The 24,808-nt window shown below is 40.2% G+C and overlaps 1 protein-coding gene and 1 long non-coding RNA gene across 3 annotated transcripts in view; one reads left to right on the top strand and one right to left on the bottom strand.

Annotated features, from left to right (window-relative positions):
- PPP2R3B (protein phosphatase 2 regulatory subunit B''beta) overlaps window positions 1-24,808 on the bottom strand; it is a 45,706-nt gene that overhangs the window by 10,038 nt on the left and 10,860 nt on the right. The window contains exons 1-5 of one of the 2 annotated variants that reach the window (XM_053384081.1): window positions 17,164-17,694; window positions 5,019-5,204; window positions 3,066-3,169; window positions 620-722; window positions 15-89 (exon numbers count right to left, since the gene is read on the bottom strand). In XM_053384081.1, the coding sequence (XP_053240056.1) occupies window positions 15-89; window positions 620-722; window positions 3,066-3,169; window positions 5,019-5,204; window positions 17,164-17,310 (615 nt within the window). In that variant the 5' untranslated portion in view covers window positions 17,311-17,694. Of the gene's footprint in view, window positions 1-14; window positions 90-619; window positions 723-3,065; window positions 3,170-5,018; window positions 5,205-17,163; window positions 17,695-24,808 lie in introns of those variants that run through there. The other variant, XM_053384080.1, reaches the window with a different exon arrangement.
- LOC128411724 (uncharacterized) lies at window positions 28-2,504 on the top strand. Its single transcript, XR_008329896.1, has 2 exons — window positions 28-108; window positions 1,551-2,504. It is a non-coding gene; the product is annotated as an uncharacterized LOC128411724 (long non-coding RNA).

Raw genomic sequence — 24,808 nt, 5'->3', positions numbered from 1 at the left:
TACAAAACACTTACTGTTGTAATATACCGAGAATGAAATTCTGATGCTTCTTTTAGGAAGACTAGACTGGGATGACTATTGACCACATCCTAAGAAAGAAGCAGAAAGGTTAGAAGCATGTTGTTGGTACTTAAGCTATTTGAAAAAGTAGGTTTCATTTTTAGGAAGAAAAACAGAATTCTAATTTTAGAAATAATATGCAAAATTCCAGTTATTTGGGAAAAGTGTTCTTCTCCATAGAGAAAGTAGTAATGGAGGAAAACAGTTTGGAGGCGGAGGGAAGGCAAGCATGGATACAGAGTAGGGAGCTGGGCGAATGCACATATGTAATCTGAATGCGAGCTAGAAAAGGAATAGAAAGGCTTCAGAAGGCTATGGAGGCAGAATGGCCTTCATATCAACTTTGGGTGAGAAACCTAGCACTGATTCATTTTCACCATGTTCTAGTAATCAGGCTGCCTAGGAATGGCTTGAGCTTTTTAATCTGTCAGCTTGTGTGTCATTGAGTTAGCAAATAAGGGCTAGTCATGTTTATTTCTTTAAAAAAGAATGGAAAGTAAACTAAAGTCTTTTAAAGGGTTCATGACATAAAAATAGCAAGCAAGAAAGTGCAATTTACTTGTAAAAATGGAATGAAGTCTTCTTGTACCAAATAGTTACATCCAGGGCTCTTGAGAAGATGAACAAACTTGGAGGCAGCATCATGGCAAGTCTGTAGAATCCTGAAATGCATAAGTAGAAGAAGAAGAAGAAGAGTTTGGATTTGATATCCCGCCTTTCACTCCCCTTCAGGAGTCTCAGAGCGGCTAACAATCTCCTATCCCTTCCTCCCCCACAACAAACACTCTGTGAGGTGAGTGGGGCTGAGAGACTTCAAAGAAGTGTGACTGGCCCAAGGTCACCCAGCAGCTGCATGTGGAGGAGCAGGGACGTGAACCCGGTTCCCTGGATTACGTGACTACCGCTCTTAACCACTACACCACACTGGCTCTCATTAGTAGTCTAATGTGCACATGTATATTAAGTTAAATGCCCTGTGAGTTGTTTGCAATGTAGTACAGGCATACCTTGGATCTTGCGATTCGAATGGTTTGGCTCCTGAACACCACAAACCCGGAAGTGAGTGTTCCAGTTTGCGAACAGTTTGGAAGCCGAACGTCCAACACGGCTTCCGAGTGAGTGCAGGAAACTCCTGCAGCTAATTGGAAGCTGCGCCTTGGTTGTTGTACGTTTTCAGAAGTCAAACGGACTTCCAGAACAGATTCCGTTCGACAAACAAGGTATGACTGTACTAAGTTAAAGCCACTTAGCAATATCCTTGTGCTGGTGGAACATGGTTGCACAAAGGAAAGCAAAAGTAGATTACCAAAGAATGTTGCATAAGAACAATCAGCTGTTGTGTAGGGGGAAACACAAATTCTACACAAATTGTGTAGGGGGAGATTATTGTGCAACAGATTGAGAAAGAATCATCTGCTGCACAACAAGCTTCTGCTAGTACAAGTGTTGCACTGGATTTCTTTGTAATGCAACCTGTTTTTCCCCAGCAGGAGATCTGCTCAAAATGTAAGCATAAGAATTAATGAACTCTCTTAACTAGAGGTGGCTAAACTGTGATCCCTCGGATACTGCTGGACTACAATACACATCATTCCTGACCACTGGCAATACTGGCTAGGACTGATAGTCCTACAACACCTGGAGGGCCCCAGGTGAGCCACACATGCTCCAATCATCTCCTACATACCCAACCAATCACCACACTCTGCACAAGGACCTCTTGCAAATAGCATCCTATCAGGAAGTCTATTCCACACAATGTTAAAATCGAGCCTTTCCTGTGGTGGTCCTTATCCTCTGCATATCAGAGAAGGGCATCCTCTATTGGCTTTTTGGTGCCTGCTAAATATATTTCTCTTTCCACAAGCCTTTTAAAATATTTTCCTAGATGGTCCCTGCCCTGGATCTGGATAGATTTTATATATGCGCTGTTGTTTCAATCTGATATATCTATTGTAGTGCTTTATTTCTGGAAGGACATAGTGGTATGCATACCCCTAAACATTTTGTGAATCTTTGTACTTTTGTCCATTTACTGTATTTATTTTCCTGGATTTGAACTATAAAATGGTGATTTTCTTGAGTCAAAATGAGAGTACCCCTAAACATTTTTAAAGGAAAAAAGCACTGGGCAATTGTTTTTACATGCATAACTGTTTTAAATATGTCATTCTATTGCAATGCCTGAAATAATTATTAATAATAATAATCCTAAATTTCTTAAATTGCCATATATGCACCCATCAAATGTTAGGAATCTAGCAGGCTTAAAAGAGTTACTGTTCAAACCCAGCAATGCCTTTATTTATGAACTTTTTCAAGCATCTTATTTTTCCTTCTCTTTTTTAAAAACTTCACTTTGAAATGGCATGGTTGTTTTACACCAAATCCAAGTATACATTTTTGGGATGGGGGAAGAGGACAATAAATATTTTAAAACTCTTGCCATGTTCCTTATTCTAATGCTGGGTTTTTTCTAGGAAAGTTATTCAGTTAAACTATTTATTTATTTATTTATTTTTATAAATTTTTTATTGATTTTCCAACATATATTATAAGACATTACAAACAACAATACAAAAACAAACAAACATAAAAACATGTATAATTTCATAATCTTTTTTCCTTATACCCAAATTCAACGACTTCCCCATGCCTCCCTTTTCTGCATCCCTGTTTTAAACTTTTTTTCAGCAACCCCTGATCTAAATTACTTGTAATTCCCTTTCTTTAACCTTTTCCCCCCTCTTATCCAATCATTTATCGCTGCAAATCTGCTATGCTTTACCCATGACATTTTAACACTCACTAATTTTACAACAATTTTTAAGATAAAATTTAAATTTCTTCCAGTCTTCTTCCACCGTCTCTTTTCCCTTGGTCACGGATTCTGCCCGTCATCTCCGCCAGTCCCATATAGTCGATCACCTTCGTCTGCCAATTGGCCAATCAGTTAAACTATTTAAAGCAAGATGAAATGGCCTTGCTAAATAAATCATACTTACTTCCGCCACATTGCAACAAATTTATGAACCGATACAAATCCCGTTCGTTCTCCTCCAGCACAAAAAAATAGTGGACCTTTCCAATATAGAGGACATTCACAAGCCTAGAGTTAACCAGAAGCAAATTTGAGGATTATTATTTTAGAACTAACTGTCAGGCCTATTAGAATTAATAATAATAATAATAATAATAATAATAATAATAATAATAATAATAATAATTTTTGTTTATACCCCACCCTCCCCAGCCAAGACTGGGGTCAGGGCAGCTAACAAGCAATAATAAAAACAAGTTGAATGAATACAACTTAAAAACAAAATTAAAATACAATATTAAAATATTGAAACATTAAAATGTAGCCTCATCGCAGGAGGAGAAAGGAAAAGAAAAAAGAAAGAGGGGGAGGGAATCAAACTGGCTCCAAGCCAAAGGCCAGGCGGAACAACTCTGTCTTACAGGCCCTGCGGAAAGAAATCAGATCCTGCAGGGCCCTGGTCTCATGAGGCAGAGTGTTCCACCAGGCCGGAGCCAGAGTTGAAAAGACCCTGGCTCTGGTTGAAGCTAATCTAACTTCCTTAGGGCCTGGGACCACTAGGGTGTTGCTATTTATGGACCTTGAGGCTCTCCGTGGGGCATACCGGGAGAGGTGGTCCCGTAGGTACAAGGGTCCTAGGCAGTGAAGGGCTTTAAAGGTCAAAACCAGCAGCTTAAATCTGGCCCTGTACTCCACCGGGAGCCAGTGCGGCTGGAAAAGCACTGGGATGCCAACATTTTGGAAAAAGGAAAGTAGCTTTCATTTTTATTGCACTATTGTAAGCATCAAAGTACACGGTTTAACTTATTGAGTGAAATGCTGTACTGCCCTAGATGCCATACAACCTTATTCATACTCATTTCAAATTTAAGTCAAAACCTTAGGGCTCATTAAAGGGATGTTTCTGGCAAAAACACCACCTGTAGCATGCAAGATCTTGCTGGACAGAATCCTATCACTTTTTCCTTCTCTTTAAATACAGTGGTACCTCTGGTTACGAACGCTTCAGGTTACGAGCTCTGCTAACCCGGAAGTAGCTGCTCCTGGTTGTGAACTTTGCCCCAAGATGCGAATGGAAATTGCATACCGGAGGCCACATTAGCGAAAGTGCACCTCATGATAAGAACGCTTTCAGCTTAAGAACGGACCTCCGGAACAAATTAAGTTCGTAACCAGAGGTACCACTGTACAACTCTTTCCATATCTGTTATTTTCCAATCTGTTATTGTCAGCCTCTCTATTGCATAAATAACTTATACAGACTGTCAGCGAACCTTAACTCGCTGGAGAGATGTTGAAACACAATATGTTTAGGTCAATTTTATGACTACACTGATGACACTGATGACACAAAGCCTAACTGTGCTCAGCCATTTACAGTTCAACCTGAAGAAGAAGAAGAAGAAGAAGAAGAAGAAGAAGAAGAAGAAGAAGAAGAAGAAGAATTTATTATTTGCTTCCCCAGCCACTCTGGGCGGCTTCCAATAAAGATTAAAAATACATTAAAATGCACCATGCAAGAAAGAAACTGCTACCGCATATTTTGCAGGTCTTTGTGATTCAGGCCATATTCTCACATGCTGCTAGTGGCATGCAAGCCACTTCCTTGAGGTGAGAGCCTATATCAGTATAGCACAGGAGCGGCTGGTGAGGAGTACTACCTCCACCAATGTACCCACACAGTGCCAACCATCCTGCTGCCTCATCCCTCCCCCTCCCGGTAAGTGGCAGTTACTCCACCATTATGGTCAGAGGTAGGTCCCACTTAAAAATTATTTTCTCCTTCCCAAATAATATACTAAGGATGCAGCCCTATGGACACACCTAGGATTGCACCGCACACACTTCAGTATATTTGATGTTCTTCATGAACTTCATATCCTTCTGGGCAAGAAGAAGAGAAACCTACTGGGCTCACCTTTGCAACTTTACCCATATCTTCTAATGTTGCTCTCTCATTTGGAAACTGAGCAAAAGTTTTCTCTATCTTAGTAATAACACTATCTATGTTCACTTTTTCTTTCGGACATCCTTGAGGAAAATAAAATGTTGGAATGGTTTGGCTCAGAGATGGTGTCAAAGGTTCTTCTTTCTTTGACTGAACCTATAGAAAAAAGAAAAATTAAACTTTAAGACATAAACTAAAATAGGCATCTTGACAGTTTTGTCTCCAAGTCTTGAAATTACGCTTAACAATCCTACCACTATAACATTTGTATGGTAATATAGGAATAACCCTTAAACTGGGGGTGGGAGGGAAATGAGAGATTTTTCTGAAGCCTAACAATGAAAGTCACTATTCTTTAAATTTGTGATAGAAAAAACTGCCTTTTGCCTTATAGCCTCCTCTCACGCTTTTGGAAATGGGTAACAAACATCTGCAATTGCTCAAAGGTTAATCTATTATTGGAACCAACATTACCAAGTAATCACTAGCAAATAATGAACAGTTTTACTAAATGTGTCAAGACTACACTATAATTTCCAGTTGTTTAGCCAGTTCTTTTCTAAATTCAAATAGGGAGAACAAGGGGTGGAAAGTGATACTGCATCCTTGGAAGAAATGAGAGGGCAGCTGTTTTCTTCTTTTTTTTAAAGGCTCAGTTTAAAGAGGGGAAGAAATTGCATGTCAACGTATGTATAGATGTGACTATTAGTCAAAATAAAAAAAGAACAATAGCAGTTTTTAATGAGCAACTTGATAAAAAGTTGCTTTTGGTAAGCAAGGATTTAGCTTTTATTCATATTGCTGTCTGGAAATATGACAGCATACAGCAAAAGGAACAACAGATGGAATAAAACTAAGAAATGCTACACCCAGGCTGCAATCTTATACGCACCTGGGAGTAAATCCCATTGAACTCAATGGGACTTGCTTCTGAATAGACATGCATATGATTGCACTATAAAATAGAATTGCATACTGTTCTGAAAAGTTAGCTTTACTTATAAACAAATCACCACATCTCAAATAAGGTATCAAGGCAATGTACAACAGAATATGCAAGCACAATAAAACATGCACTATAAAACAACACAAACAATGGTAAAAATGGCTGGTTCTTCTTGAAAAAGTTATGCCTGAAGAATCAGCATGGAGCCAGCAACACTAAGTGTCCTACTTCTAGTTGAAGCCATTTGGGCGTCTGAAGCTATCAACAGTGCTCCTCTGTGTGATACGGTGACTCAGCTGGGATATCATATAAGGGCTCAGGAGGTCCTTAAGATATCATGGACCTAATCTGTTCAGGGCTTTGAATATTAATATGAGAACCTTGAGCCTGGCCCAGCTGTATATGGTGCAGATGTTTTAGCAAAGGTTTGTTGGCTGTATGCCCTCATCAACAGTTTAGCTGGAACTTCTGGTTCAGACTCATGGGGCAACCCTGTATTGCAGCAGTCTTGAGAGTACCATGCGTAGACTACAGTGCTCAGACTACCCCGATATAGATATGTCTGTAGCCAGCATACTAGACAAAAGGCAGTAGTAGTCACAGAGGTCACTCAGGTCTTTAAAGATGCATCTTGGAGTAGCCACATATTTGCTCCTGCAGAAGAAATACAACCCAGTCCAAAACAGGCAACTGGCCTATCTTCTGGCATAAGACCATCTATCTACCTAAAGAACCTCTTCTCTGGATTCAAATTCAGTTTATTGGCCTTCATTCAGTCCACCACTACATTCAGGCCCTGGCCCAGGGCTTACACAGCAACTCCTGAGTCAGGTGTTCTGTAGGAACATACGTTAAATAGCACTGGACACAAAATAATGCCCTGTGGAATACTATATTAAAAGTACCAGGAGGCCAAAGAGCACTTCCACAATGGTACTCTCTGGATTCTTCTTTTTCTTTTTTACTCTCTGGATTCTCACAGGTAGGAATGGAAGTGCTGTAATACAGTTAGCCCAGTGGTATTCAAAGCCACTGAGAGACCAAGAAAGAACTGCTCCTAAGATTTCAGATTAAAACTACAGAGTGAAAGGAAAGGAAGAACTTTTTCTGCCTCCCCATTTCCAGCTACTCCATGATGACTGAAGAAGAGACCCTTTTAAGAATATTACGGGGGTGGGCAGGGGAAGCACTAGACCATGTGAAAAATGAACATAATATTTTAGCTGCAGTTCATTTTCAGCTTTGTATTCTTGTTATTAAAAAAGTGCACCTAGACATTCTGTTGTTGTGCCTATAACCCAGGTTTAAGATGCCGTTTAGCACCTAGCTTTCATATCGCAGTTTCTAACACTGACCATACCTAAACAGCTCTGTAAAAATGTCCGAAACAGCCAAGCATAGGCAGAGTGCTATGGATTCACATTACTGAAGAAGAGTACTGGAATTTGTTATTGGCTGAATAATTCTGCACTCTGAAAGCGCCAGTTTGATTTTTTTTTTTTTTACAGTTTGAAGCCTTGCTGGATGGATGCCAAGGCAGGCTCAGAAATATGTGGGCGCTTTATCTTGTGCTGGGGTGGGGGAGGACAACCGTATTTCCAATAGCGAAGGGTCAGAGCTTCAGTGCTCTTCATAGCTAATTCCCTACCCTATGACTAATAGGGCCATAAATTATACAGATTGCAGGGTTTAAACTCTCTTGCCACATAATATTGGTATACATACTGCTACATTAGTGTATACACACCAAATGGCACAAAAAAGTTTCAGCTAAGAAATTAAAACTGAAGTTTGCAAAACAGCTCACTACAAGAAACTTCATGACAACAAAAAGCAGCACTAACATACCATACAATTTAAGCTTGTAAGCACTAATTATTTTCTACTGCAGCCAAACGGAGGACAGCAGAGTGTAACATGTTAAGCCTTTAGATTTGGGAAATGTTGATTATATTTAGCATTCCCTTCTTTACAAAAGTGCTTTGCTCTTTACATGTTAGGCTTGTGACAGCTAAACACGACCACCAGCTGTTTGAGGAAACACAAAAATTGCCATCAGCAGATAGTAAGCTCTTCAGTAAACACCTTTTAGAGTTTGAAGTCGATGATATATGTTGACACATTTTTACTCCAAAGATGCAGAGAAATGATGACCAAAAGGGTCACAAGCATGCACAATGAAAAATTGCTTTGGTATATGGTATATGGCAAGAGCAGAATGAAAGCAATGTGTTCCTGGCATTGAGCAACTGGGATAGATTAGGCATTCTGCTGGTTTACCAGCCACCTCGCTGCCTAGCAGTCTCCCTGCCTGAGGTGACAAAGTTAGTCTCATAGGCAGTGTTGAGGACTCCCAGACTGCTGGGTCTGGAGGACTTCAACATCCATGCCGAGGTGACTGGCTCTGGCCCCTAACGTCACTGGCCCAACGTTTGTGGCAGGCCACACTCTGGGGCAGGGAGGTGATTAATGCCTCCTTGTGAAGCAGTGGTCCCTACCTGCTTGAAGGAAGCAGCAATAAAACCAATCCTCAAGAAACCAATCCTCCCTGCATTTGGAAAATCTTAAGTAACTATCAGTCAGTTGCCAAGCTCCCCTTCTTGGACAACATTATTGAGCAGGTGGTCATGGACCAGATCCAGGTGCTCTTGGAGGAAAATGATGTTCTAGATCCATTTCAATAGGGGTTTAGGCCCGGTTTGAAACATAAGCTGCTTTAGTTGCCCTGAATGATGATCTCTCATTGGAAGGGAGTTGGGGATAATATGTCTATTTCTCATCCTCTCGGTGGCTTTCGGTACTGTGGTATCCTTCTGAAGTGGCTGTCCGAGTTAGGTGGCACTGCTTTGTGGTGGTTCCAGTCCTACTTGGATGGTTGTTTCCAGAGAATGATGCTTGGGGAATGATCTGTGGGCCTGTGCAGCCTTCAATGTGGGGTTCCTCAGGGTTCAGTTTTATCCACTATGGTGTTTAACATCTACAGGAAACTGATGCGTGCAGTTATCTAGAGAAGACCGAGCCACTGTTAATGAGCAGTTCCCTAGGAGGGTGCCAGCTCTTTTTAGGGGTCACATTACCACTGAAGGAGTGGGTATGCAGCTTGGGGGCACATCTGGATCCTTAACTGTCGCTTGAGGCTCAGGTGGCCTCAGCGGTCAAGAGTGCCTTCCATCTGCTTCGGCTAGTGGCTCAGCTGTGCCCCTATCTTGAAAGGTATAGCCTATGCTCCGGTAACCTCTAGCTTAGATTACAGCAACGTGTTATATGTAGGGTTGCCTCTGAAGACGGTTTGGAAACTTCAGTTGGTGCAGAATTCAACAGGCAGGTTGCTTACTGGGGCAAGATGGTTTGATCATATTACATGGATCCTGGCCTCACTGCACTGGCTGCAGTGTTGGTTTTGTCCTATAAAGGTCAAAGTGTTGGTTCTGACCTATAAAGCCTTAAATGGCTCAGGACCACCTCTCCCTATATGAACTGACCTGGACCCTACAATCATAATCTGAGACCCTCCTTCATGTGCCTCCTCCATGAGAGGTCCAGAATGTGACAACACAAGATTGGGCCTTTTCGGAGGTGGCTCACCATTTGCTGAATGCTCTCCTCAGGGAGGCTCACCTGGAGCCTTCATTACATATACGTTTCTCTATAATGAGGCCTTTGGCTGATAAACTTTCTATGGCCCTTTAAATGTGTTCGTAGGAGGGGGGTTATTGATGTGCTTTTGTTTTATTACGTATTTTGTGTTCTCATTTTGTATTTTTATGTTGCCAACCGCCCTGTGATCTTCGGATGAAGGGCACTAAACCAATTTAATAAACAAACAACCAAACAAACAAATCAATAAATACAAAAAATGCTAAAAAATAGACCATGTATACTTATGAGCTGCATAACATGCAACTTCTATTGCATAGGCTTGGAGCAGCATTATATCAAAAACAGATTATTATTAGGACACTCAGTCTTGAATCAAGTTTAGATTTGGTCTCAAGAACTTCACAATATAATAACTTTGTTCAAATATTGTACACTACTCTTTTGCCAAGGGATAACACTGTAGATGTTCTTTGTTTTAAATGTCCACAACAGAAAATACTGTGAGGTTTCAACAAAAAAATTCCTTCAATTATTTATGAGCTCTGATAACAGCAAGATTCAGCCTGCACACATCTAAACAATTGTTTCTTCACAACAGCCCCCACAGAGAGAGAAACTTGTTTTCTGGCCAGTTATTACTCAGGTGTGGAGGGGAGAGAAAGGTGTACTACTGATTCAAGTGAATGTACTCCAGCATGAATCTGAAGACTTAGACACATGATTTGAGTTAGAAAAAGAGCTCTGCAGTCTTACAGGAAGGCATGCAAGAGTACAATGCCAAACAGTGCTCCTCACACATTCTTTGTTAACCATTGTGATAGTATTGGCAGGCAACAGAGACTGCAACAGCACTTTATATTATAACACATTCTGCTCTTTCCTAAGAAAATCTTCAGGTCTGTTAAAGCACATTTTTAAAAAAAGTAACTTTAAATGACACCTCTACTCAGAGATCTGCACTGGTTGTTACTAGGCCAGGTTCAAGGTTTTGGTGTTAGTATATAAAGTGCTTAACAGCTTGGGACAAGTTTACTTGCAGGAGTGCCTTATCCCATATATGCCCACTTAACGGCTTCAAAATGTGGAACTGACTTCAAAATGTCAATAACTTACATGTTTGTCTCTGTTTTTTCTTCTTTTTTTATAATTTAGTTATGTTGTTTTTATTTTTTTTGTGAAGAATTTATTTTGTGTATATATGTGTGTATCTGTGTGTATGAAAATTAGAGTTAGGCTTCCGGGTCAGTGCCATCAACGAATGGCGGAGTTCCTCCGACCGGAGGAACGGGCTCCGTGGAAATTGGGTCTTCCCGCCGCGGCGAAGGCGGGGGCCCGCTAGAAATCCCAGGCGGAGAAGCCTGGGAATGTGGGTTCGGCAGAGCACCAAGAGCGCCTCCCCTACTCACAAGGAAACCCCTTTTCGGGCCTCCGGAGTGAAGTGGGGTGAGCAGCACGGTGCTGCGAACCGATCGCTATTTCCATGGAGGGAAGCCGCGCAGCCATCGCCGGAGAGCGCTGACTTTTTCCTGATGACATTTGGACTCTAAATCAAGTACCCATGAGTAAAAATGGAGAATTGGATTAAGAAATTTGCAAAATTTATGAATTAGGCACGAAGCGGGAAGGTTTAAACAGGAAGTCTGCCTTCCGCTTTTTGTATATAGACTGAAGCAAAGACCTTGCAACCTAATAGCCTGGAAAACTGCTTTAAAATTGGAAATTTCCTGCATCCACAACTAATAAAACCCCCTTGGAAGCAGGAGAAAAGGGGGGGGGGGGAATTTGACTGTTCAATCCTGCAGGAGGAGAGTAAAGGAATTTAAGTTTCCATCGTCCCAAACCTGGGGACGGGGTGTCGGGACAGAAATTGTTTGAGACGTCCATTGATTGAAAGCGGAGTACTTTTGACAGATAGTTAAAGAGAAACAAATTAACTTCAACGCTACTTTCTGCATTTCTGCATTTTAAAGAAACAAAGTATTTGAAAATCGAAAGGACTTGAAATCGAAAGTAATCTTCTTTGTTGGATACATTTTAAAAATGGATACAAATAGAAAGTGTGTCCCCTAGAGGGAGCCTGCCAGTTTGTTGCTGCAGTTTACTGGAGACTCTACAGCTGTGAGATTTGGATCGTGGGACCAGCCGTTTGACCTTGACAGAAATGTGTTGGAAGGAAGGTTTGGTGTCTGCCCTTGGCATGACAAATGTTTTGCTGGAGCAGCTGCACGAGTAAATGAACTTGATGCATGAAAAATTGGACTTGATGAGTGCTGTGGCCAGTGAGTATGATTTAACAGAGAATAAGGATAAAGAAGTTATACAGCGATCAATTCAGGAATCTGGTTTAACAAGGCAAGTCCAAGGGCAGATGAAGAAGGAAGAGGTAGTGATTACTCCTCAAACAACACAAATGGAGAGATCCAAAGTCCTGCAGGAACAAAAGCCACTGCGTTGGAAGATTGAACTTGGAGAGTGCTGGGAAGTGTTTGAAATCAAGGAAGCTTTTAACTCTAGTGGGACTATGAAACAGGTGAATAACTATCTTTTGGATAAATTTTCTTTGGATTACAAAGATGACGCTGGAGAGTGGGACTGGGAGGAAGGGGCCAGTCTGACGAAGGAAAATGGAAATTATCACTGGATGGAACCCTCCGGAGACCCACTCCCCAAGAAACTAACAGTAGACAAAGAAGTGCGTAAGCACAAACAAGAACAAGAAAATTTGCAGAAGGGGCCTAGAAGAGATTTAAGGGCCTCGGACATTAGAACACCAGATTGATGGACTGGATGTAATGGACAGAAAGGACTGACACAACCCAAAACCAGGAAGAAGGGACGCTGGATAAAAATTAGAGATATAAAGGGAAATTCTTTTGTTAATTTTGGAATTAGTGCAACATTAATGAAATATCAGGGAATATGCTGGAAAGGAACTAAATTGGCTTTAGCAGAAATGATTTAAGGAGATATGTATGAATATGATGTAAACTTTGAAATTTTAAGATTTTTAAGATAAGGTTAAAGAGATTAAGGTAAATTGAATAACAGATTACATTAAAAGATGGAAAGGTTATGTCGAATCAACAAATAAGATAGATTGTGAAGATTAATTATTTAAATTAAAATTGAGAAACATGGGAAGAATTTGCTGGAATAACAATTTAAACTAGAATACAAAAAGGGAGGTGCGAGGAGGTTCAAGAAATAAGCAAATGAAAAGCTGTAATTTCAGATTTGTTTTTTTTCTTTCTTTTTTGGCTTTTTCTTTTTGTCTTATTTTTTGCTGTATTTTTCTGTTTCTTTTTTGTTTCTTTTTTGTGTTTATGTATTGATGAAATTGTGAATAAATATCATTTAAAAAAAAAGAAAATTAATAAAGAGAATTTAAAAAACAAAAAAAGTGGAACTGGCATGGTTACAGGTGCCACTTAATACTAGTTCTGCAGTAAACAGTAAATAATAATCCTATTTACTTAAGAAATGCTTCACGCACTACACAGTTTACTGGCACAAGCAACGGGTAATTCAGAGATTCTCACACACAGCACAATCCTACACATGGCTACTCAGAAGTCCTCCTACTGAGTTCAACATGGCTTGCTTCCAGGTAAACAAATGTAGGAGTCCAGCTTAAAAACAATTCCAAAAAAGATGAATAAAGTAATGGCAATGCTTGTAGAGCAACTACCCACTTAGTCCAGCTCAGTAATTAAAGATAATGGTCTAGACAAGGGCAGAAAGAAGATAGAGCAGGATCAATGACAGATTTCTGGTGATGTATAGTACAGTGGGCAAGTGTTCTGGTTTCAAGTGCTTAACAAAAAAAACCTTAAAAGTATGTATTGCTTGAAACAAAGTTGGGGGAAACTCAGTGACCTCAGTTTTGGGAATGCAAACTAATTCCTGGTCCAAGCATATGTTCAGAGGCACTCTGTTCTTTAATTATATGTCTGCCCTTCTGAGCCAATTTTTGCACCAATATCTGACTGAATGGCCTCATGGTACTAGCAAAAAATGATGTAAATCCCCACAAGTCTGGAGTTTCCCAACTCCTGACCCAGGCAACAAGTTAAAATAGCATAGATGAGGGAAGAGTCGCTAAAAGATGCAGAAACAATATACAGTAATTAATTTCGAGTGAAAAATAGCCTTTCATTCAGAAATTTGAAAAAACAACAACACACAGGCAAATGTTCACTGACATTAGATCAATAGTTATTATATGAAAAACAAATATAATGGTGGTTTGTTGTTGTTTTTTATTTAAAAAGTTAAATAAAAAGGTTTTGAGACCCTGCAACTCAATAACATGTTACCTCCTAATGTCAGGAACATTTCTTGACTACATCTTTGTATTTCAGAGAGGAGGTTCTTGCAACAGCAGAAGGGACAGTTGCCCAATATATAATGAGCTTGCAGGTCTATATTTATATTAAGAGTTTGTGGTTGCAACACACATACGCCCAAGCAAAACCTGAAAATGGGCTATTTTTACATCTAGCGATCAGAATCTGGGGTATGAAGGTGACCTCATAAGAGAGGCCAGCATTCCAGCACAGGGCAACCCAAAGCCACAAGTGGGAGGGAATGTCAAGCTACAAGCATTCGATTGCCTCTTTGCACATTTCAAGCTGTATCTTCAGAGGAAAAAAGGGGTAGGAGCATCTCACTCTCTGCCTCATGCATGTATATAATTATATATACACAAGGCCACATTACATATATATGCTACATACACACACCTCTTTCTCTTTCACCTTAAAATACATGAAGCACAAAGTAGCTCAATGGTGCAGTAAACAGATTCAAAAATGTTTCAAGCTTCCTAACAGGAACACTGGACTTCTTTTAAAAGGAAACTTCCTTTACACTCTCAAAAAAAAAAGGGGGGGGGAGAAAGAAAGAAAAGAAAAAAGAAAAGAAAAGAAAAGAAAAGCTGATTGTCCTGCAAATTCTTAATCAGAGACTGCAGGAAGGACATTCACAGATGGTGGGCCCTACTGGACGGACTCCTCCCACAGCAAGAATTCACTCCATGCCTGACTTAATCTACACTATCACTCCAGAAACTGAAGGTAAGCAATTGCACTGAGGTTCTGGTTGATGGACCCATGTACTGGATTAAGCCATGTCCTAAAAGCACCTTCCATTAAATCACAGCAGCTGAATGTACTCCTAGCATATTTCCAGCAACATGCTACTGATATCTGAATGTCGTGGAAATGCTACTTCATCACAACAAAAAGTTAGTTCTCAAGTAAGCAATGAGTAACACTCGCATATTTTAAAAACTCAGGAAAGGCCCACAGAATGATGTGATTTTCCTCTCTTCCTCTTTTCATGAAGGTGAAAGAAAGTAGCAATAAATAAATAAATAAATAAATCCCACAGTATTGTGCCTCTTGCATAAAATTTGTAAACTTTTGCTGCCAAAATCTACCTGTTGTCAGTAGCTAAGGATCCAGAATGGAAGCAGGCTGTGGAAATCAACTATTGCACCTTGAAGAACAATCATTCAGCACTGAATACCACAGCTCGCTTATTTCTATAAACATTATTTGCCCCATCAAGAAGTGTTGCTAGTCTCTTAAGAGACTCAGAGCAAAGGCTCAATAAATGAATTCGCACGCTAGCTTTTATGTGTAGATGCAAATTTGAGGTGGCTCCTGCTGTCACATCATAGTTTGGTGTATGCTAGGAGTGGGGGTAGACAGAGGCAGAGAGGATTTTCTGCACCCAGTACACTGCAATGTGGATTGGACCCTCTGTCCCAACCACACAATCTTTGGTAAGGTCTGCTGCTATCAATACTAATTAAAACTACAAGTCTTGTCCTACATGTAACTTGACCCCCTTGTCCCTCTATCATACATATACATCCTTCCTCACCCAATCCAGTCACTGCATATATTTACAACTACCCTGCCACTAGCCGATTATTGCTCACACATGACAACCAACAATAATAGATTGACACAATCTTTGCTACAGCTGGAAATCAAGAAAACGGCCCTCACGTAAGTTAGTCAAGCCAGACATGATGTGTATTTTATCATCAAGAATATATGCATGAAGAAGACTTTTCAGAAAACATGTTTCCATTTCTGAAATGGGCAGAGCACTTATGCATGCAAGATGTAAAAAAGAAAAAAGAAAAAGAATACACACATTAACAGTTTTCTCCGGATGGTGATGACAGACAACAGACTACAAGAAAATTATTGGCTCATGTTCACCCAATAAACTTCCTGGTTACTATCCCCCACCATTCAGTGTGCTGTCCTCCCCACTCCATAGTCACTCCCCTCCCCACACCTTGTAGCTTACTGAGAACAAGTGGGAAGGGCTTGCCTCCCCCCTCTTCTCCTTTGCTTACAGGATGGCTAGGCAAGCCAGAAAGTGCAACACCAGTACTCCCCAACTATCTATCTTAACTTGTCCAGAATGCCCTATAAACAAAGCTTTGACAAAGGGGGAGACACAGAAGATCCAGGCCCAGTGCAAACGTTTCATAGCTTCAGCCCTCTGGGCCACTTACTAACAACACCCCTGGGACTACCCATATATGTATAAAATGCTGCAGCAGGAAGGCTAGGTTGTTGGGGATTTTGCCACCCTAGTTGCATGCCTGCACACATGCATAACTTTTTACTCCAACTTAGTAAGTTGGGAAGAATAGCATTCAGCAGATTAACATTTCCACTGATACCTGTGTGAGGAAATGAGGCATTTTTATTATTAATATGCTGCCCATCTGAGCAACTCGCAACAAAATATTAAAAACACAATAAAACATCAAAAACTGAAAACTTCTGAAAGTGCAATTTAGCTTCCAGTGTCAAGCCTCCCTCCAGTTGAAAGCAAGATGGTTATCAGATTCCCAGCTTCGAGGACAAAATTTCATTTTTCTGTCTAACTATGCAATTTTGAAGATGCTCGCATCAACTAAATACAGCTTTGTCAGGGTGGTGAAAGGCAGGGTGAAAAGATTAAACATTAAAATGCATGGTAGTCATCAACGTATTATATCTGATTATAAGCAACTAAGATCAGTATTTTCTCCTGATCAGATTACAATACTATACAGTAGAAAATCATGGTAAGTTGAGAAATAACATTCACTTATTTATAACACGAACTGGATAACATGTATAACAGGATGCTGGAAATGAACTTTAAAAATGAATTTCATTATGCAAGATGGCCAGGATAGATAAGTATGCAAATAACTATTAATTGTTTATTTTCTACTGAACAGTTTCACATTCATAGGCTAAAAAAGGAACACTTATGCTGGGGAAAGTTATATTGTTCAACACCCCACTTTTACATACGGAGTGTAACAAACAGCATGTCTCAAGGCAAACAGTAGCAACAATAACAGGAACAAAGTAGCCATATTCAAACGCAGGTGTATTTGTTTTTATACTAACCTAATAAAACCACTTGGGCTTTTCAAAGTTCAAGGCATATCTGGCTAGTTTCCACTCAAACAGCATGAACATCCCCCCCAGTCCCTCAAAATATTACACACACACAGTCCAGTCAAACTCATAATGGTAAACAAACCTGGACTTGCTGGAAAGCTTTGAGTCTCTTCTTGAATCTGGAAGGCAGAACAAAATCACATCCCCGAGCTAGCAATGCCAATTCCTTTCGTAGATCAGGATCTTGCCGTAAAGAAATCTCCTTTATCCTCATGTTTTCAGATTTCATATACTGCTTGTGCGTGTACCAGTCCAGGCACTTGAGTTCCAGTAAACAGCAGAGTCCTATTATCACACAGTGCCACTTAAAGCAGCAGCTGCGTTTTACTTCTGTGTTATTCTGAGAGCGAGTTCAACTTAGCCTGCTCCATACATTAAAAGGGAACTTGGCTAGAACTGCGGACACAGATTGGAAAGTCACTTTGGGAGCCTGCCCCTTACTCCAAGCATTCCAAAGTCTTAATGGTATGGTAGAGTATGGAAAAAGACACAAGCCTGTTATAAAAGTGGCACTTCAAAACCATCAATAAAAGTAACTTCCAATTTAGTGAAACCAACCAGGGAGGAACATGAAAATACCAGACGTAGCGGTTTTGTAGCTTCCTCTCTTCCCCTTCCTTTTGTCGCAAGTCACAACTGCTCAAGTCTCAAAGTAGGCTATTGAAGGATTAAGGCTTGCAGGCGCTTCCAAACTTGTAAAGCCCTTTGAGTGTTTTGTATGTCAGAAATGAAAGCCACCTTAAGATAAACTGTGGATCTACGTGCTTGTTTAAAAATAAGCAGCTATAGCAATGCCAAAGCAAAAAATAAAAATAAAAAGCTTAACTCTTTTTTTTGGGGGGGGGGGATATTTTTAAGAGGGAGCATTGACATGACAATAAATAATGGTTATTATTTGGCAATCAATTACCCTTTATCCTTTATTATTTTTCTGACACATTTGAATGAATATATTTCTTGTACCCTGGTTACCCTAAATCTTGATATGTAATTTATACACATTGGATTTGAATTTTTGTGTGTGCGTCTTCATTTACCACATAATGGCTATATCATATACAGCCACAAAAATGGAAATATTATGGATGCCATCCAACAAAATAGTGGGATGCAATGATTACTGGCCACGTAATGGGACCTCTCCTACCTCTCCCATCCTTGTGTATTTGTTTTGAGGGTTCTGCAACCCTACAGTGCAGATCTGGAGATGTCATGGGGCAGAGGAGAGGAAGGGGAAGTTCTGTTGCTCACTTAGTTGGGTACCATGCTATATAAATTGGAATAAAGTATCAAGTAAATCAAATGTTTCTGAATTCTTCCTAGAAAGTTTGTGACAAGTGTGTATGTGTGTTTAAAAGGCAAGTAAGAGTGGGGGGGAATATGATAGAGGTGTATACAATTATGTATGGTTTGGAGAAGTTAGGAAGCTGCCTCATACTGAGTCAGACCATTGGTGCAACTAAATCAGTAATACAGTGGTACCTCGGGTTAAGAACTTAATTTGTTCTGGAGGTACGTTCTTAACCTGAAACTATTCTTAATCTGAGGTACCACTTTAGCTAATGGGGCCTGCCGCTGCCACGCGATTTCTATTCTCATTCTGAAGCAAAGTTCTTAACCCGAGGTACTATTTCTGGGTTAGCAGACTCTATAACCTGAAGCATCTGTAACCCGGGGTACCACTGTATCTACACTGACTGGCTCTTCTGGGTTTCAGACAGGAGTCTTTTCCAGCCCTACCTGGAGAAACCAAGGATTGAACCTAAGATGCTGGGCTAACTAGTGGTGTCCACTCCTGTTGAGGCATTTTTCTCCCCCTCTCATTATGTTAGAACTAGGGGCAACCTATGAAGCTAAATGATAGAGGAGACTCAGGACTAGAAGCAATTCTTCATAGGTACATTTTAAACTATGGAATTCCCTTCCACAATATGTACCAATGGCTACAAACTTGAATGGTTTTAGAGGATTATATAAATTTATGGTAGATAATGATTGTTGCTGAGCTTCACAAGCAGGAGAGAACTATTCTGATCATGGGTTTGTAACCTTTCAACTGACACTTGTCTAGCCGCTATGAGAACAGAAAGGTGAAATAAATAGGCCTGGCCTGCTGCAGCAGCACTGTTCTTATGTAATATCAGTGATGGCCTGATGTTAAGAGTGAGTCAGCTGAATCACATTCCATTAAATATAATGAGAAATCAGGGAGGGAATAGCTTCTATGGCTTCTAGTTAGAAAATGGTTCAATGGACTGATTTGAAACTTTACAGTGTAAGAGAGAGATGTTTGAGGATGGTTCATGCCAATTTTGGTTAGACAGGATATGAAATGAATTATTTTGAATGGGTTGAGCAGTTGATGAAAGTCACTAGCATGTTGAAAGGTGCTGTGCCTTTTCTTGCATACACTTTGCTGGTTTTCTGGAAATATTTTTCTTTTTGTACATACTATCTCTTAGGGGAAATGGTTTGTTGTTAGGTCAAAGAAAATGTCCAGTATGCTTGGTGTAGTTTTTATTTAAAAGGCATTATTCTGGCCAATGTTAGTCTCTGGAAGTTTAGAACGTTGCTGTTACTAGGCAAGATTCTCAAAGCAAAGGGCTCAGTATAAAAGACTTGAAGCATTTACCATCCAGGTAGGCCAGGAAGTTAGAAATTAGGTGGGAAAGGAGATGTGGAGAAGAAATCACAGGAGGCAAGTGAAAATAGTTTGAGAGGCATGGGTGGGAGGGATATCTGAGACATGCAGCGGCTGGATTTCTGAAGGGCAACGTTTGAAGGCAAAGGAGAAGGCAAAGGGAGAAAAGAGGAACCAATGTTTGTTTCCAGTTGGAAGCCTTGCATTAGAGGGAAGAATTGAATGTGGGGAGCAGGGCTGCCCCAATTGAACACTGTGAAGATTCCATTCAGTACTTTCTCATATTCATTTTTACTGTCTGCTGCTTGTTTACTTCCTCTCCTTTACAACTGTGTCTATGTCCTGGACAGCTGACCAAGATCAGAAGGATCACTATCATGTCCCCTGGAATGCAAGGGATATCACCCAGCCAAGGAGATGAGTCTGTGTGCCTTCACCTCAGCCAAAAGTATAGGCAGTGGCTCTCTCTCCAACAGCATAACTGGGACAGACAACTTTGAAATGCTGGCATCCTAGGCGGTTGGCTAATGGGGATAGCCCTGCCAGGAAGAACAGTTTAGCTTTCTAAAAGGGGAGCAAATTGGCAAGCATATACACAAGCATAGCTGAGATTTGTGACTTAAGAGTAAAATACTAGCAGAATGGATCTGGTTCCAATCCCTATACAGTAAGCCTGCAACTTACATGGGGGTTACATTCTGGAGATCGTGCCTAAAGCTGCAACTGTGTGTAGTCAAAATACATTGGATTCAATGGGGCTGCCAAAGTCTTTTTGCCCCTGACACATGCCCTCTTTCTAATTAAAAATAAAAAAAAAAATGTCAAGCATGTAAAGCTGAATGTGCACAACTTAAATGCTTCTAAGTTGCAGGGTGACTGTATTGCTTTAGCAGACAGTGAGATTTCACTTAATCCAAAAGAGTAGCTTGTAAAAGCAAGAATTTAACACGCAAAACAAACTTTAAGGCTTTCCTTATGTTCAATGAAAAGTTGTCGAAGGTACAGCCTGTTCAATTATATCCTGCTGAGCAGAATACGAGTTATTGAAGTAACTGGAAAGCAGCTGCTAATTCTTCTGAAAAATCCAAAAAACTTCAAGAAAAACTGTTTCACTCTCATTCTCCAGCAAACTAATATAACTGTGGGATTATCTTGCTTGATCATTTCCATATAATGGCAGTGCAATAGGCAGGAAAAGACAAGTCTATCAAAGGCCAGCTAGCTCCCTGTTTAGGAAGGGAAAGGAAACCCTCCCTGGGTGATGCATGTTGTGTTATCTTTGTCGTCTAAACAGATCCATCATAGGAAAGAGAGTGTCAAGGGTTTTAAAACCTAGAGGAGAAAACCTGATGTTGAGAAAGAGCCTGCAACTAAATACTGTAACCACAATTTGGAGGTTTGTGTCTCCCTGCAGTGAGGGCATAGAAAAGAGTCTGTGATCCTGATGCCTGCTTCTAGTTTCTCCTTGACAGGGGGAGAGGCTGGTAGAATACATAGCATCTCAGCAGGCCCAGAAAGGGAGCTGAATCAACTACTTCTTTTCCCACACACAATTGGTTTGAGTGGTCAGTTTTAGGCACCAATATTTTTCACACAGATAACCTGATATTGAGGATTTTGAAAACATGTTGTATTGGAATTTGCTTCCAGAAGGAAGCATATTTGCCTGTTTAAAAATCTCACTCAACTTCTAGACCCTTCTTGCCATCTTTCTGCTGACAGATGTCTGCTGGTTAAGACAAGAGAAAGGTCCTTTTCAAATGTGACATTTTGAACCAGTGTTCAAAACTCCCATTGTGCTATGCACATTTTGCAACAGGGAATTTAATTAGTGCTAGCAGTTTCTGAGCTCTCGGCGCAGTACTGTATCTAAGATTTCAGATTAAAACTGCAGAGTGGAAGGAAAGGAAGAACTTTTTCTGCCTCCCCACTTCCAGCTAATCCATGAAGACTAGAAAAGAGACACTTTTAAGAATATTAGGGGGGTGGGCAGGGGAAGGATTGGACCATATGAAAAATGAATAAAAAATATTTTAGTTGCAGTTCATTCATTTTTAGCTTTGTATTGTTATTAAAAAAGTGCACCTAGACATTCCATTGTTGTGCCCATAACCTGGGTTTAAGGTGTCATTTAGCTCCTAGCTTTCATATCTCAGTTTCTAATGCTGCCATGAAGCTCCCTGGGTGACCTTGGGCCAGTCACTGTCTCTCAGCCTAACTTACCTCACAAGGTTGTTGTGAGGATGAAATAGGGAGAGGGAGAGAACCATGTATGCCACCTTAAGCTCCCTGGATAAAAGGTGGGATCCAAATGTAATGAAATAAATAAAGCCAGGCAACATTTTGTAGCAAGCCTGCACATCAGTCTGTGTATATAAACTATAGTTGCAAGATATCATTAAAGAGCCAGACCCAGGGATTCGGCCTGAAACGCTCCTCAGTGATCCCTAACAATGTCTCCTCACTATTACACCCACAAGAAGCATCTCTGGCAAGGGAGGGAGGGAGGGGACACCTTAAAAAGAGGTCCCTTTAAGGTCAACTTTCACACTGAAGGAAATGGCATTATGCTCCAAATTATATGATAATCACACAGGCAGGCAGATAATTCTGGATTACTTCCAATGGACATCTAACACAAAACAAACAAGAAATAGGTGGGAAATATTCACAGAAGAACTCAGTGTGGATGAAAATTCATCTGGGTTCTATACTCTCTGTTGGCATCCCAAGGAAAGGAATTAAATCTATGAAAGACCAAAGAATATCCTATCTGGAGGCACAGAAAGAACTAAGGAAAATTTTACCAGAAAAAAGAAAAAAGAATGAACTAAGAAATGCAAGCATTGGCAAGACAAATCAACGGACAAAAGTGGCTGAAGTTAAGAGCTGCAGTTCATTCATTTCAGCTTTAATGCCTAGACATTGCGTTGTTGCGCCCATAACCTAGGCTTAAGGTGCCACATACTGGGTAACTCCTAGCTTTCATATCTCAGTTTCTAACACTGCATAGTTTCCTCAATGCCTGCTTTTAAGCATAGACATAAATCAAGACATAGACATATCAAGGTAATTCATCATAAATAATCTGTCATGTTTTTTAACTAATCCTTTCAAAAATGTATTTACTGAATATAAAGCTTTTTTGGGGGGGAACTATATTATGATAAATTGCACAGGTACCACCTTAATATAAGTAACACTTCTGAATAGACATGTATAGGATTGCCCTGGAAAACTTGCAGTTTTGGCCTTCAGAGTCTCACTTTAAGTATAGCGTCAGAACCATTTCCTGTATGTTCTGTTCTGCTGCTTCCATGGAGTTACTGCAATTTAGGGAATGGAAGCCTGGAATGCAAAGTCAGCTTTTTAAAAGCCACACATAATACTTCTGTGCAGCTTTAAAAGCTGAGTGCACCAGAATTGCAGAACATGGGCAGAGAATGCCCAACATACTATGTAGACACTATTTTAGAACAGGGCCAACCAATTGCACACAACCAGAAGTGCAGTCATAGCAATATTATCCCCCTGCCCCACAAAACAAGTGGTTGTACGTTAATCAAGTAAGAAATAATAATAATAATAATAATAATAATAATAATAATAATATCCGTTCCCCTAGCACAGGGGTCTGCAACCTTTAAGACAAAAAGAGCCACTTGGACCCGTTTCCGAAGGAAAAAAAACTGGGAGCCGCAAAACTCGTCATTATAAAAATAACTTTTTTGTCACTTTTTTATTATTTCTTTGTTTGACCCCTCAGAATTACTCCTCCTCATAGAAATAAACGTTAAATTAACAAGTTACCTTTTTGTGTGTGTGTGTGTTCTTCACTCCCCTTCAAAACAGTGACCAGCGTACATGCCCCCTTTCAATGCAGTGACCAGCGTACATGCCCCTTACAATGTAGTGGGCGGGCGGGAAGGTGACGTCGGGACGGTGCGTGACTAATGCACGCACCACCCCCATGCGACGTCACAGCCAGTACAGCGCCCGCCACAGTGGGGAATGTCGGGGCGCACAATGCGCCTCCTCCCCTTGCTAGTATCCGCCCCGGAGCCGTGGCAAAGGTGTAAAAGAGCCACATGCGGCTCCGGAGCCACGGGTTGCAGACCCCTGCCCTAGCAGGACTCCTGCATTTTAGAAGCTCAAGCACAGCTTTCCTTTGTCTCAATGAAATATGAAAAGAACTCTATATGAAATAGAGTAATGAATAGAAGATGCTAGTTTAGTAAGTTGAAGTACATGGTATATGTTTGTTGAAAACCTTTCTTTTCTCTCAAGCCTTCTAAAAAAATGTCTTGGTTTTTATGTTTCAACAATTCTATGAACAGTCAAGCTCGCAAAGATTTACCATTTGCCTGACAATAAATGTTGGAAATGTAAGGAAAAGGAAGGCACATTCTTTCACCTCTGGTGGACGTGCCCGAAGATTAAGGCATTCTGGGAAATGATCTATAATGAACTGAAAAAGGTATTTAAATATACCTTCCCTAAGAAACCAGAGGCCTTTCTCTTGGGTATTGTCGGTCAAGGGGTGTTAAAGACGGATATAACTTTTTTTATGTATGCTACAACAGCAGCAAGAATACTTATTGCAAAGTACTGGAAGACACAAGATCTACCCACTCTGGAAGAATGGCAGATGAAGGTGATGGACTACATGGGTTTGGCAGAGATGACGAGCAGAATCCGAAATCAGGGAAGAGAAGCAGCGGAAGAAGAATGGAAAAAATTTAAGGACTATTTAAAGAAATATTACAAAATTAATGAAAGTTAAAATGATGTTGGATTAGAAAATAAATGGTTACTATTAGTAATGGATAAGATAGGGAGAATAAGTAAGATCAAACTAAATTAAAATAAGGGAAGATTTGCTGAATAAATGATTAGAAATTGGAATACAGAAAAGGGAGGCATGAGGAAGTCGGAGAAGTAAGGTATAAGAGAATAAGATATGAAATTGTACTTGTTTTTTTAATTTTTGTTGTTTGTTGTGTTTATTGTATTGTATTGTTATGTTTTTGTTGTCATAAAAAAAAATTCTTTAATAAAAAAAATTAAAAAAAAAACAATTCTATGA

This window comes from Podarcis raffonei, chromosome 4 (assembly GCF_027172205.1).
Source record: "Podarcis raffonei isolate rPodRaf1 chromosome 4, rPodRaf1.pri, whole genome shotgun sequence".
Lineage (NCBI taxonomy): Eukaryota > Metazoa > Chordata > Lepidosauria > Squamata > Lacertidae > Podarcis > Podarcis raffonei.
This window is presented reverse-complemented; position numbering and strand designations above follow the sequence as displayed.